The sequence below is a fragment of the Trichechus manatus genome, unplaced genomic scaffold, assembly GCF_000243295.1.
Source record: "Trichechus manatus latirostris isolate Lorelei unplaced genomic scaffold, TriManLat1.0 scaffold00153, whole genome shotgun sequence".
Lineage (NCBI taxonomy): Eukaryota > Metazoa > Chordata > Mammalia > Sirenia > Trichechidae > Trichechus > Trichechus manatus.
The window spans coordinates 6,217,771-6,234,082 of record NW_004444089.1 but is presented as its reverse complement, the minus strand read 5'-3'; the positions used below and the strand labels follow the sequence as shown (position 1 = coordinate 6,234,082).

The 16,312-nt window shown below is 37.5% G+C and overlaps 1 protein-coding gene and 1 pseudogene across 1 annotated transcript in view; one reads left to right on the top strand and one right to left on the bottom strand.

Moving 5' to 3' along the window:
- NBEA (neurobeachin) overlaps window positions 1-16,312 on the bottom strand; it is a 685,423-nt gene that overhangs the window by 373,269 nt on the left and 295,842 nt on the right. Inside the window, exon 34 of the mRNA XM_023740363.1 lies at window positions 7,659-7,723. Coding sequence (XP_023596131.1) covers window positions 7,659-7,723 — 65 coding nt within the window. The remainder of the gene's footprint in view (window positions 1-7,658; window positions 7,724-16,312) is intronic.
- On the top strand, window positions 9,730-10,099 carry LOC101350342 (60S ribosomal protein L36a-like; annotated as a pseudogene).

Here is a 16,312-nt window from a genome sequence, read left to right as displayed (position 1 = left end):
AGGGCTCCCATATTGCCATATATAATCGAATTACTTGTTTTTTTGGGTCTTTGTTGTAAGAGGGTCCACCGGAACTGTCTGACTACTCTGCCATCTTCACCCCGCCTCTCAAGATACAGAATTTAAATGATAATGTAAGATTTTTAAGACTAAAAACTTCTATGGTACATCTGGCATATGGAAATTGAGGTAAAAAACAAACACAGATGCACACACATTAGCTACCCTAGGAGCAACTATGACAGAGATTTCCCTACTTGCAGTATGTATACTACATAGGAAGTCAGTGAAGTGGCCTTCACTTTCTAATGTAAGTTTATTTTTCAAAGGAAATGGAAAAAAAAAAACAAAACACACTTTGTTCAAGCCTATTAAGTCCTGTTCTAATAACAGAGCAGTGGTGGATACCGGAAAAAAGTGAGGAGACAGAAATATCCTATTCCAAATGAGATGGCTATCTGCAAAGCAAGTTCTGATGTCCTAGGAAGTATCTGACTTTATGCAGTTTATTATAATTTAAATCACTTGCTTTGACCTGAGACTCCGAGCCCTGAATTTTAAATATACACGATTGATATAATTTGATGACTATGTTGCCCACAGTCAAGGAACATGTGAGGCTACTGGAGGCTGGAAGAGGCGAGTAGGGTCTTCCCCCAGAGCTTCCAGAACAGGCACGGCCCCGTCAACACAGTGCTTTTGGATTCGAGCCTCCAGACAGTGGGAGAATGCATTTCTGTTATTCGAAGCCATCTGGGTTGTGGTAATTTGTTACGAGGCCCTGGAAAACTAACAGGGTGTGTGCCATACTGCTGACCCCACTCATGGCATCTGCTGGATTTCTCAGGTAGCTTCATGCAATTGCACGTCACACAACCTGCCCCTCAGCTAGCTAGCTCAGGAAGAACACTATCAGAAGGATTACAAGGAGCACACTTGTCTCTTGTTGCCAGGATTGCCAGGTCTCTGACACTAGTTCTGTGTGATACATGTAAGGAAGTCAGGCCTCCTCTGTTTTATGGTGTAGGCACATAGCACGTTACTCCCCACCTGTTCACAGGCCAGGAAGGCCAATTAATGTCATCTCTCCTGCTTCTCTCCTCTGATGTGCTCCGTGACCGTGGCCACCTAGCTATCTTTTCTTCCTCTAGGTAACTAGTCCCAAAAAGCTTATGAAGGATTTATCTAATTTACTCATCCTATAGTTAATTTGGGTTTAGAAAATATTACTTTCAGAATGAGAAGACAGATTAAGATTGCTTTAACTCACATAAACTATATTCCTGGGTAATCAGCTAAGAGCAGTGGCTTTCAGACTGTAGCCGAAAGTAAAATATGAGAAATACCTTTTATATCATAACCCTATATACACACACAATGAACATTTCCCCAAACAATATTTACCTGAATATCAAGCGATACACTCAATTATGTTTTTCATTCATCACTATTTCCTACTTTTGAGACAATAGTTTCAAAAGGCTGGTCTAGAAGTTTCCCTCCTTCTGTGACTAAGCCTGGAGCCCTGGTGGTGCAGTGGTTAAGAGCTCAGGCTGCTGACCAAAAGGCTGGCAGTTCGAATCCACCTGCAGCTCCTTGGAAACCCTATAGGGCAGCTCTATTCTAGTCACTGTGAGTCAGAATCGACTTGAAGGAGATTTTTTTTTTTTTTTTTTTAATGGCTAAGCCTGGGCCAATTAATCAACCTTCTGGCTTAAACTCTGGTGTTGCAAGAAAAGAGTCCAAAGGTGTAATGTCCAGGAGAAGATCAGCCAATGCTAACAGCTATAAAAACCTCTGAAAAGAGATGGAATAGAGCTTGTGAGTTGAGGAAACAGGCTCAGATCAGAGATGCAGAACACAAGCCTCCACTGACAGACGGGTGTACGTAAGTGCCTTGGCCAGGAATTGAATTCCAGTCTCCCGCATGGAAGGTGAGATTTCTCCCACTGAACCACCATGGCCCCTGATTACCAGCATTAAAGAGCTAAGCCACTTACTGGGCATCATTTATAAGTCAGAGAAATTTTACCTCTTTATTTGAATAAGATAAAGCTCAAAGACAGATTATGATTTTTCCAAATAAAATTATGTCCCCGTTTGTTTTATGAGATAATGAAGAACATTAAGAGTATTTTGTCTTGTTCTAAATCCTAACAAAAACAGGGCTGATTTTTTTCTTTTACTCTACACAGCATGCCTTTACTTCAGGACTCTCCTCCTCTAAGAAGCCTTTTGCCGTCATGACTGCCCGTGGGAACTGCTCCTTCTAAAGGGAGTGCAATTTTTACATCACTCATTTTATACTTCAGCATACACTGCCTATGGTATTTTTGAATTGTTTAATTTTTTCTGCATGGAAATCCTAGCTTCTCAATTGTAAGTTACTTAGAGATGGAGGGCCTATGCAAAACATATTTGTATCCCTACTAAAACTAACCACATAGTAAGTGCGTCGTAAGTATTTATTCCGGATCTTTTTTTCATGTGTATTGTGACTATGTAGGTGCTAAGAACTTCAAGGATGTCTGTCCATGTGTTATATTACCTTTAACACAATAATTAGAAAACAATAATAACTTTTTCTTACTTCTTGTCCAGCTTGGACTATGGCTCTCTAAGGCAGGCGTGTTACAAAAGTTTTCTGATCTTTCGAAGTTTGGTCTGTACAGCTGCACCTGAGGCATACATCTGAGGTCTGTGTGTCCTTACCTTACTAACATGTGGAAGGATCATCCTACAACCTCTGTTCCAATTCCCTTGGCATCGAAGGAAGAGTTTCTGATCCTGATCTAGATAAAAATCTGTGGCTTAGGCCACGCCTATATTCTTGTCTCACCTGGCTTGCTCATCCTATTCTGTCACCTCTCACCTTTGGCGTATGACTGGACTGGCCACACACACCACCATACATATCTCCACTGTTGTATTTTCACTGCTTCCCATAACCTGTTACATAAACAACATACCAGCCACTAATGCCTCCTGTGTTGCCAAGTTCATCATGGTTATGTTAAAATGGAGTAAAAATTAAATAAATGTTTTGTAATAAAGTCAAGAATCATCTGAAACTTGGCTGGCTATTGCAATAAATATGCCAAGAACAAAAACAAATTTATACATTTCTAGGAAATAAGAAACAGAGGAATATGTGGAACAGACATAAATATACCAAAAATAGGGTATAGTTTATGAAATATTACTTAACTGTCACTAAAGTTAAAATAATGGTGCTTAGGAGGAACATATATTTAAAGTTGTTCTCAGAAGAGAATTTTTTTAAAAATCTCAATACACATGCATATGCAGATATATTTTTAAATATGGCTGACAATATAATTCAAATAAAATCTATGATCACTAAACTTTGAAATATAATTCCCTATTACTTCAAATTTAGCCATTATTAAATGAGACTTGTTTATCCTTCTTTTAGATAAATAACATGTTATTTATCATTAATATCTAAAGTTATATTAGAAATTAGATATATTGTTTAAGAGTTAATGCAAGTAACTTTATAAAAGCACATGATTTTCATTTTTTTTTTTTTTTACCTTATTTACGAAACTCAGTATGTTTAATAACTTATTACATGTATAAAATGAACAAAAGAATACTATTGAAAAGAATAGGTTAGGCCCTACATGAAAAAATACAGAGAGGAAACTTTCGTTTTCCAGGAGTTTCCAGGGATTCTTGGTTCAAAATTAAATTAGAATCTCAACTCTAAAAACAGGGTTTATCTTAAAGCTTTGTTAAGTTATTGCTTTTATTTAAATATAGTTTTTTACAAAATCAAACACAAAATAATAAGCCCAAGCTTATCTGCTTAAATACTAAAAACCATTGTTAAGCATTCCAGTTGGGGCCATATCATCACTGAAGAATTATAGTTGGATGTAATATGCTTCTCCTCTTGAAAAGCTATGAAATACAAGCTATATATTTCCCTTATTTTAAAAAACAAAATAAAAATTAGAATCTTGTGAACCTTAGGTTACATTCAGTGCTCAACATGGATACATCCTGGTTTTTATGGTCAATATTCATTAAATATATCCTATATGCTTTCAAAAGAGTGATAAAGGTTTATTTTAGGCAAACCATTCATTTATTTCAAAGAATCACTCAAATTCCATAATTTTTAAAAAATATTGCTTATTTGCCTCATTTTTCAATTCATATTTTAATAATTTAAAATCCAATTATTATTGCCAAGATATTATAGGCAATTTTACATCCCATTACCCTTGCTTTGTTTTAATTATAAAGATCCTTTGTTAGATTCCTTTAAATGATCCAGTTTATAATTTCAGCCTGTCCGGGGGAGTACTTTAATTCAGCTGCACATTCATCAACTGTTTTGTCCTGTTAACTGTAGACAAGCACACAATTGCTTTCTCCAGCGATGATTGATGAATTGTATTTACAAGTGTAGCTGTTAAGTAGGATAAACATTTATAACAATGTCCACTTAAAGATTTTTACCTTTATTCCCACAAGGGCAAATTAAAGACTGATACTCTTAACAATGGAGAGAAAACGTGTGTGTGTGTGTTTTATTTCATTTTAAACCATTAGAAACAAGTGTAAAAAATGCTCTATGCCCATGCAAATGAAATACAAGTATGTGCAAAATACCTAGTGTGTGCTTGGATGCCGTCAACAAACACCATGCGTGTGCTGCACGCTCTAGCAGGTGCAGAGCTCCTCTCACGCCACATGACTCTATCCTGAGCTAGTTACATGCAGATGTAGACTCCTAGATGGGAATTCCCCTCCCAGCTCTCATTGCAGAGCCTGAGACCCACACACCCATATGCTCGTTCTACACCTCCACTCGGACATTTCACAGGGGCTGCAGATCCAGGGTACACAGAAGTGAAAACATCTCTCACCACCCCCAGCCCTGCTTCTCTGTCAGTGTTCTTCTAGCTAAGTGCACAGGACTAAAGACCATCCAGTTACTGAAGCCAGAAATCAAGTCCTACCCATTCCTTCTTCCCCTTTTGCCATCCAATCTTTCAGCAGTCCCACTGACTGAATTCCCAAAAGCTACTTCAGATCTGTCCACCTCTTCCACCCTCATGGCCACTACCAGTCCATAACACCATCATCTTCAACAGGATTACTGAAACCCTAGCTTGTCCCTGTTCCAGTCTAGAACCCCTAAGATCTATTTGCCATATTGCATACCTGATGATCTTTCTAAAATGCAAAGTTGATCATGTCACTCCTATGCCTACACCTATTCAATTATTCCCCAACATGCTTCACATAGACGACAAGACCCTTTGTAGCCTGGTCTTGCTAACGGGGGCCATGAAACCAAGACCCTTGCCTCCACAGGGCTGGCATACAATACGCACTTGAAGAGTCACTGGCTGAGTAAAAGAGCTCTCCAGCAACATGTCTCGCTACGTTTTCACTGCAGCCTGTGCACTACACTATGCCCTCTTCTCAGAACAGTATTCCTCTATTTGTTTTCCCCCACCTGGCCATCTCCTAATCATAGCTCGGTTCCAATCTAAGATGACATTCTCCTTGGATACACTTTCCTGATAACCCACCACCACCCCACCTGCCAGACTGGGTTAAGTGCCTTGCTGCATACTTACCTGAATACCTGCAGCCACCACCTCTATCACAGCACCCTTGTATTATTGGACCATGTGTGTCTCATTCACGTCTCTATTCCCAGCTGCAGTGAGAGTGTCTGGTATATACTGGGTGCTGACTAAGCATTTGCTGCATTCATGCACACGAGTTGTTCTTGTAGATTTCATAGCTATTCATGTTCCAATTTTTTCCCCCAAGATCATCTTTATTTAGAGGAATGATTGGTATGAAAGTGGAAACATAAATCCAGGATGGCACAAAGAGCATTTTGGAGGTTTTCATAAATTAAATTCTAAATATATATATATATAGCTATTTTCTATATTCCTAACTTCTTATCACAAACAAAACAAGCCCAAACAAGCCAAAACTTTACCACTGAATAACAAAACAGTATCAGAAGCTAAAGACCTTGTTATTAGCAAATTTTCCACCCCTCCTCTTTCTCAGCCAGGGACTTTTAATATTGCTTTACAATCTTATGATATATCATCTTAATTGAGTGCTGGAGGTTCAGTTCTATTAACTCTTAGGAGAGTTACTGGTGCTAAGACATTGTTTGCCTTCGCAGTTGACGTAAATTAGCAAGTTAGCGTATTTCTAAAACTGATACGACCACGAGCAACCTTACAGATATTCTTTCTCCATTCCATCTCCCGAAGATGGGTGACAGTGATTGCCAATTCCCATCACAGTGGAAGTTTGTAAGAGAGAGCGAGTGCTATTATGATGTGAAACTATTTGTGTCATAAAAGAAAACTGATTATTTTCCTGCATCTTTTGTTTTGCAGTGAAGACAAACGTTATTTTAAATTTCAGGCCTGTATTATTATGACTAAAAAATAATAATTAGGTCATGGATATCAAGATGAGAAATATACAATAAGATGAACTGTTATAAAGACCAAGATTACTTCCCAGAAAATACTACCATGACGGGAAAAACCCAGTAATACTAACCCACATTTAAGTCAATATTTTTTTAAAATTGGGGTTTTATAGCATTTATAAACTAATTTTAAGGACTATCTTGTAAAATATCCTCTTATGGCCCTCCTTGATGGAGCTGAGTTTTATATATACCCCGTGCTGGCGAGTCAATTGCGACTCATAACAACCCTATAGGACACAGTAGAACTGCCCCATAGAGTTTCCAAGGAGGGCCTGGTGGATTCGAACTGCCAACCTTTTGGTTAACAGTCATAGCTCTTAACCACTATGTCACCAGGGTTTCCAGTTTTATATATAGGTAACATTATTTCCTCATCAATTTAATTAAATCTGGTTGCAAATAAGAAATAAATGGATTATGCCAAATACTTAGTAATTATTTTCCAAAGAAGGCACTAACTACATCACAAAAGAAACTCAAGTGGTAGAGCATTCAGGTCTTTGGCCGACAGATGCCATGCATGTCAGCCAGGTGACAGCTACATCTGTCTTAGGGCAGCTACTGCCCATAAACCACTGGGAAAGTTACAGGAACAACCATTCATCACAAAGTGATAAAGAGAGTGATGTGCTCAGACACAGTTTTCCTGGAGGCGTTGGTTTAACCATGGTCTATACAAACTCTTTAGCAGGTTATACGTCTATATTTAACATCCTTCACGTGTTCAGTGGGACACCACAAAGCATGGTGTGTTCAGATCAAACTCCTTGCTGCGAGAGAGGACAGGCTGATGGAGTAAACAGTGAGTGCACCCTGGAAGCAGATGGAATGGCAGATGGGGCTGCAGATTGGGTTGGCCTGATCCGTGTAAAACAACTTTACTACTCGGTGAGATGCGTCTCAAAGCTCACAAAAACATTATAAAGTCTGTCTCTTTATTTAGTACATGCTTTTTTTTCCTGACAAAAAAATAAATGTTTAACATTTTAGACTTTGCTCATTTAAAGTTGAAGTACCTGTGTGACAAATCCTCTAACTGAAAGGTCTTTTCTTACACGTTTGGAGCAGATGGTAGGGAAGAGCAGACGCCCACTTGAATGAAATCTACACTGACCCGTTGTCCAAAAATTATCAGCTTAATTACCTTCCTTCATTGATGAGCTCGATAAACGCGAGTCCTGCGTTCTTCTGAATAGAGTTCTGCCATTCCTAGAGGGAGAGACCAGACCAGGGTGAGAAAAACGAGCATGCAGATGAAGGGACAGCGGGCTCAAGGGTCCTGTCGACGTTAACAACTTCCATGTGGTATTATCTCAAAATCCTTTTAGAAGAGTTTATAACAAATGTTATTTCCTTAGCAAAAAAATTAAGTAGCCCTTTATCATGTAGTTTAGAAGATGCCTTTGGATTCCCAGGAAATTTCGGGCTTGAAGCACACAGAGATGGGAAGTGAGGTCCCAGGTACTGTGAGTTCTAAGCACAAAGCTTCCTTCCAAAAGAGACCCAAGGTCTGGTCAAATGAGACTATACAGGAACTAGGAATATTTGGGGTAGAAAAGTTTAGTCCCTAAGCATCAGGATTTTTCACTGAGATTTTAAAATGAAAGTCAGGAATATAAACTATCTATTTAGATTGATTTGGAAATGAAATGTTCTGTTTTTTTTCTGTACATTCCAAATAACTGAAAGTTACACAGAAGAAATGTTACACATAAATTGTTTTTAGATTTGTAAGAAACAAACAAACAAACTTAATATGGAAACTACAGCCCAAGGTTACATACCTTGGTTAAAGATGTAGATTAGAATATGTTTAGCGAGTCTGGTAGTTCCATGGAGTCACCCTAACGGACGTAAGGGACTGTAATGTGGTGATGTAGATTAGGAAAGTATACAGCTTATTTTGTATTTTTCCTGTGGTGTATTTAGAATATGCTTTAACATTTCTTTTTCATTATTGGCTTATTCTAGTGATTTTAACTCTGGTTTTTTAATATAGCTGGTAGATAGCAGTTTTTTTTATTAAAAATTATAGCCCTTTCAATAGTTTTGTAAATAAACACTCTCCTGATACATCTTGAAAACCCCATTGGCCACGCATGTCACTCATCTGGAGACTTTTCCCGTGACCTTCCTAAGAGATAAAGTGCTGAGCCAAGTGCTGGACTCACAGAGGTGGTCAGTTGCCCTGCCCACAAATTCAGCTTCACAAAAACACAGTCTCCATGTGGACCCCTCACTATCCTCCTGCCTCACTCCCTTAGAAGGCTTTGCACACCTGCTGGGAATAACGCAGTCCTGAAAAGTCGGTACTTCGGTGTGAAGATACCCTCTGCTCTAAGTAACTGTGCGAAGACTCACAGAACAAACCATGAGTCTACACACACACACCCACCCAGGAGAGAGCGTTAACAACAAAGAAGAGGGGTAAGAGGGCCTGGGGACACTGATGACCTCCTAAAGGGCTAAATGACCTAATTGTTTAGCCGAGTCATCGGGTACCAGCTATCAGAAACTTTAACTAAAATTTATCCAAATGGCAATATTGCTATTCCATTTTATGGTGTTTATTTAAACTTTGAAATCCATTCTGTTGAAAACAATTACAGGGAACTCCTTTGCCTACATTTTAACAAAATTACTATTATCCTCTTAAATATTTTGTACATTCCCATTTTATATCCCAAATTTACCAAAAACCAAGATCCCTTAATATGTGCACATTTCTCAATATTTGACATTTACTGTCATATTAGATTAAGGAAAAAAAAATGGATTCTTATGTAATAGGAACCCTTGTACGACGAAGAAGGGATTCTTACAGACAACTTCCCAAACATGGTTTTCCTTATGATGCTGTTTGTACAGCAAGGTTCTTCTATCAGCATAAACTTCTCATGTGAATAGTATTTTCAATAATATATTTCACAAGGTACCTATTCAGGCATTATATATGCATCCCAAATTATACCACGCCTAAAAGATCACAGGGTTAAATTTTTTAAAACCCTCTTAAGAGAAAACCAAAAATACCTCTGGACTGGTTTCAGCCCATGAACTGCTCATCTGTGACCTCTGACAGGAGCAGAAGAGATGAGTCTAAGCCAAGTGCGCAGAGAGTAAAGGACGGGGGAGCCAATGGGTGTGTAGGAGCAAAAGACTTCATTCAAGAAATTAATGTGTTAGCTTTTCATGCCGGTAACACTCCCACAAATATGGTGAACGTTCCTAAAAGCTGTGGGACTTTCTGAAAGAAGTGTGGCAAAAGCACCAACTCCATAAAGTGACACAGGACCAGAAGAGCAAATGTTCTCTATATGCCACAGGAGAGAGGTGTTATGACGGGAAGCAGAGTGGATATGGTGGGCAGACTAAGCCAATTTTCCGGAAGAAAGCTAGAATTACAAAGAAGATTGTGTTGAGGCTTCAATGCGTTGAGCCCAACTGCAGATCTACGAGAATGCTGGCTATGAAGAGATGCAAGCATTTTGAACTGGGAGGAGACAAGAAGAAAAAGGGCCAAGAGATCCAGTTCTAAGTTTCATCATGTTTTATTATGAAGACAATAAAATTTTGAGGTAATGTTAAAAAATCCACCAATCCTGATGCCATGTTCTTTACATAGCACAGCTTCTTGAAATATTTGTTGAGCATACAGAGAGAATAAGTATGGTGAAAGGATACAACCCCGATACACACCTTTCCTATTTTAAACCATGCAGTATCCCCTTGTTCTGTTTGAACCACTGCCTCTTGGTGTATGTACAGGTTCCTCATGAGCACAATTAAGTGTTCTGGAATTCCCATTCTTCGCAATGTTATCCATAATTTGTTATGATCCACACAGTCGAATGCCTTTGATAGTCAATAAAACACAAGTAAACATCTTTCTGGTATTCTCTGCTTTCAGCCATGATCCATCTGACATCCGAAATGATATCACTGGTTCCATGTCCTCTTCTAAATCCAGCTTGAATTTCTGGCAATTCCCTGTCGATGTACTGCTGCAACCACCTTTGGAATTATCTTCAGCAAAATTTGACTTGTGTGTGATATTAATGATATTGTTTGATAACTTCCACATTCCGTTGGATCACCTTTCTTTGGAATGGTCACAAATATGGATCTCTTCCAGTCGGTTGGCCAGGTAGCTGTCTTCCAAATTTCCTGGCATAGACGAGTGAGCACTTTCAGCACTGCATCCATTTGTTGAAACATCTCGATTGATATTCTCTCAATTCTTGGAGGCTTGATTTTTGTCACTGCCTTCAGTACAGCTTGGACTTCTTCCTTCAATACCATCAGTTCCTTATCATGTGCTACCTCCTGAAATGGTTGAACATCAACCAATTCGTTTTGGTATAGTGACTCTGTGTATTCCTTCCTTCTGCTTTTGATGCTTCCTGCGTTGTTTAATATTTTCCCCATAGAATTTTTCAATATTGCAATTCAGGGTTTCAATTTTTTTCTTCAGTATTTTCAGATTGAGAAATGCTGGGCGTGTTCCTCCCTTTTGGTTTTCTAAGTCTAGGTCTTCGCATATTTCATTTTAATACTCTACTTTGTCTTTATGAGCTGCCCTTTGAAATCTTCAGTTCTTTTACTTCCTCATTTCTTCCATTTGCTTTAGCTACTCTACATTCAAGAGCAAATAGCAAGGCACCATTGTAGAATCCAGGAGAAAAAAGTAGTTTAAGAAAGAAAACGGTACATAGTTCAGCTATACATACTATTTACAAGGAATATTGATGTAATCCAAAATTGTGATATAACTATAGTGAGAAAATACTGAGAATTGTAGAGTTATTTTGTCCCCTTTTTAAGTAGAGGTTGATGGTAGTGGCACAAGAGTGGGATGTTAAAGACAATGTACAAAAGTGAAAAACCAAGAACACTGGTTCAACAATAATACTATCTAGAAAGTATACATTAGTAACAGAGGAATCAGGAGGGACCAGTCCCTTAGAAGGACATCATGCTTGGTAAAGTAGCAGGTCAGCAAAAAAGAGGAAGACCCTCACTGAAATGGACTGACACAGTGGCTGCAACAATGGGCTCAAGCATAACAACTATTGTGAGGATGGCACAGGGCCGGGCAATGTATTGCTCTGTTGTACAAAGGGTCGCTATGAGCTGGAACTGACTCGACAGCACCTAACAACAACAGAGGAAACAGCTAAACGATTTGAAAGTGGTTGCCTCAGTAGAGAGGGTCAAAGAGGCGAAGTAAGGGTCTGCTCTTTTTTTGTTGTTATAAGCTGTTAAAGCAAATATTTTATCATTTTTAACAAATAAACCTTACTTAGAACAGTGTTAGATTGACAAAATTATTGTGAAGATAGTACAGGGAGTTCCTGCATAACCTACATGCAGTTTCCCCTATTACTAACATCTTATGCTATGGTATAGTATAACAGTCACAATTAGTAAACCATTATTAACGGTATTATTAATTAAAGCCCAAATGTTTTCAGATGTCCTCAGTTTTATTTTTCTGTTTCAGGATGCCCTCCAGGAAACTACCTCACGCTTGATGTTCACGTCCCTGTCGGTTTCTGTTGGTTGCGCTAGTTTCTCAAACTTTGTTTTTGGTATCTTGACAGTGTTGAGGATTACAGGTTTGGACACTAATTTTTCATAGAAAAAGAAATTAGAACATCATAGAAGACAGCCACGCTGTGAAACAGAACGTCACAGAAGACGGCTATATTGTAAAACCCTCCAGCCCTTCTACGCCTCTCCTTTTCTAAAAGTAATGTGAAAATAATCTGTTCCTTTTTCAATATTACTCTACTTATGGAAGGGTGTGGAGAATTGGCAATCATTGAGGACGTTCATGGAAAGGCCGAATATGCTTTAAGGAAAAAACTGGCAGCACTGTGATGATGGAAAGAATAGATGGGTGAAAAGGTTGAAGGAATTGCTAGCAGTGGGACTGATGAATCAAGTATTTCTGAAGCAAAATCAAAGTCCTGTATTGCCAACGCATAGAGGAATTTAGTTGTAAAGAAGTGATGTATGTATTTTCATTCAAATTGTTCAATTACTTAAATTTCCTTATGCTCTTTTGTAAAATAGCATTTTCTGACATCATAATTACATCACAATTTATATCATGATTAATGAAGTATCCACATCTCTAAAACAATCTTATCCCTAAGGTTCTTACCAGTTTTGAAATGGTATTTCAGTCCCATAAATAGTGTTTTCTAAGACTGAAAGTGTTAATGTATAATGTGTAAAAAATATGGATAACAAATGGGGTTAAACAATGATGGTATTATTTTACACTGATGCATTTTTTTTAATTTTGAAAAGTATTTACTTAAATGCATGTCACTATGTAACTGCCTGCCAAAGTTTCAGAACACTAAGATGTTAAAATGGGGAAGAGACAAAGCATTGTAATGAGAAAAGTTGATGCACAGAGAAGGAAGTGAGTATTTGTTGTGGTTGAGAAAGGAGAAATGGGATATAGCTGAGCCGAGAACAGGACATTTTAATTTATGTTGTAGCATTCTAACAGTTTTTTCCAACACACAGACATAGATTTCTCAATGGTAAAGGGAAAAATATATTTCAAAATCTCACCTTACAAGTCATTCTAGAAAGTCTTTTGCTACATACACACACATACACTCACTTAATCCACTACTGAAGAAAGTGAGCGACCCTAGAGCAGCATTCCAGTGAAAAGGTGTGAATTACCCTTAGGCATCAAATTTTTATCTTCCTGGGGAAACACATGTAACTTTGGGATGGAATGCCTGCAGAGAGCTGCCAAGTCTTTAGACAGTTTTGTCACAATCTTTAGCTGTTATACACGGATGCATAAAATTTCCTCAAGATGAAGGACTTTTCCAGGGAACTGGATCTCATGTTAGGGACCCTTTGAAACTAAACGCTTTGAAGACAAATAGGTTCCAGAAGGATGACAATGAAATCCCTATGTTCTCCTCGCAGTCACTCTATGGTATAGATGATCTAGGAGAAATCGCAGACCCAGGACGTAATTTTTTTTTCCAAAGGCAGCAGCAGTTTCTCCTCATCTCCATCAGCTCCACACACATTTCTCATGCCCCTTTCTTTGTCTACAGTGAGACAGACCACTGCAGTGTCCTGATAACCCAGTCACCTTGAGACTTTTGAAAACATGGATAATATTCCAAGGGAAATATGGGAGGGAAGACTGAAATCTTAAGTCTTCTGGACCTCCAGAATTGATTTAATATTTCCTTACTCCTTAAAAGTCTACTTATCATTAACTGCCATTAGAAGAAATAGGTGTTTTCCTCAAATACTTTCATAATAAATACTCATTATAACTGGCATGTTTATACATTCTGTGCAATAAGTTAGTGAAGTTAATAAGCGTAAGTCCCGAAGTGAAAAAATACTATGCATATAGAGAAAAAGAGGGAAGTAATTTTTTCAATTTATGCACAAAATAAGCAAACTAATGAACATATACATGTGAAGTATTCAAAGTATCATTTTTTTCCATTTCCAATGAAACCAGTGGAACCAATTTCCAATGAACACTTTATTAAAAGTATTATATAGAAAACTGAACGTACAAAATGAATAATAAATAATCAGTTCACAGAGAAGATTATTGATATGAAAGTTAACCATAGGTAAATCATTAGGTAATATGGAAACATATCTACTTTGTTACTAAAAACAAAGTTAGCATATCATATAACGAGAAATACATGGTACTTTCCCAGGATACTAGATCACTAAAATATGTAAATAAACTTTAGACATCTTATTACTAGAATCACTTATGAATATATATGTGCAAGTGTTTATGTGTTTACAATAAAGAAAAAAATTAAATTGTTTTACAAGATGATTTTTTTAAAAGAGCATCTTCTATAACTATGAAATACACAATATACGTATTTATATGCTAAGTTGGAGTTGTTGAGAATACTTGTTCCGTGTTCAGAAAATATCTGCTATTAGAAATGAGCAGAAGAAATCAAAGATAAGAGAATTTTATTAATTAGAAAATACAGGAAATGTTTCAGATTTTAAGATCTATTTTGGTAGAAAAATAGAAAATGCTACAATAAATTTTTATAATCTTTCAAAACTTGTGACTTTTTAAATTAAGAAAACAAAAATAAAAAATTTGCAACATTTTAAAAAGTTAATTTTTGTCACATTTAAAATGTAGTTTCAAGATTTAGTAGTAGATGTGGTTTGAAGAGCTTCAGTTCTTGATGTTAAAGTTTTGACAGGAGAATAACTTCTGAAACTTAAAGCAAATGAAACAAAATGCTGGAATGGTCTGTGATCAATGAAATAAAACCATCTGGCTCTCTCTGATTTTATGATTTACCATGAAAAAGATACTGTACAGGTGCTCTACAGAACTCATTTCCTGAGAGCCTGCTGTGTGTCCGAGCCATGACTGATATCCTACTACTTTGTCATAGTTATACTGCACTGTTGGTATCACTCTCTTGATGATGGTCTTTGAGTGCCATATTTTACAGAGCTAAAAAGAGCCGTATTAGTAGAGTCATCCTCAAAATCTTTTAACTTAAGGCAAAGATCCAGTAAAATGTAAACATAAAGAAAGAATACCATTCACATCAAGAGCTCCACACTGCATTCAACAATGTCACAAGAGTGTTGGGTATCATGAAGCTACTATCCAAGTTTAGCTTCTCAAACAATGGTCATTGATAACCTAGAAATACAAAAGACACTTAGTACTTCTCAGGAGATCAATTCCAAGCCCTTTGTGCTTGCTCGTATTTGTGTATACACTCAGGCTTACACTTTATCCCACAGCAAAAGACCATTAGAAAAATTTCCTGGTTTTCAAGGGAGAATTGGGAACAAGCCAGCTGCATTAAGCTGTTGATGCGTTGTTGTCTACTTGGTTTCTTCATTCCCACACCCCAGACTTGTGGCACACGCACAATCTCAACTCATACCTTCCCCAAATAATAAATCACCCTATGCCACTGATCTTACGTTGCCACATAGGAACTTCCAGTATTAATTCTTGAATCTCAAGGCCATGTTATGCTTCACTGGCCTGACGCAGAATTATGCACTAAGTTACATTAAATATTTCATATGTATTGTGAACAATCAGGCAATAGGCGTATGAGAGTTGCAGAGCTGTAGAGACTTAGAGGTCATCCCTCTGAACCCAGTGCTAGAAGCTCTGACACACAATCAGCTGAGCTTTGGTTGAAGACCTACTCCATTCTGGGCTTCTGGAACAGCTTGTTCTCCTTTTGGACCACATTACATTAAGAAAAGAAAACCGCAGATATCCATATATGGAGAGGAGAGCTCTGCTGACCAAATAACAGCTACTGGCCACGTGGCTACTGTAAGGACTGGAAACGTGGCCAGTGTGGACTGACAGTTACTAAGTACAAAATACAGAGCTGATTTCCAAGACTTAGTACAAACAAAAGAATTTAAAATATCTCATTCATTATTTTTTTATTGACTGCAGGTTGAAATTATATTTTTGGCTGGATAAAATACATTATTCAAATTAATGTCACTTGTTTCTTTTTACCTTTTTTAAAAGTGGCGACTAAACAACTAAAATTATGTGTGGCTCACACTATATTTACATCGGACAGCGCTGCTCTAGAGTCTCAATCGGGAAAAATAATTTGCAAACTATGTCATAACACCATTTTTTGCTTATATACATAATAAGAAAAAAATAATTTCACATTTATGTATATAAAAATAGTTGGACGAAATACATATCAAATGTCTAAGAGTCATACTCCTGGGTAGTAGGAATGTGAG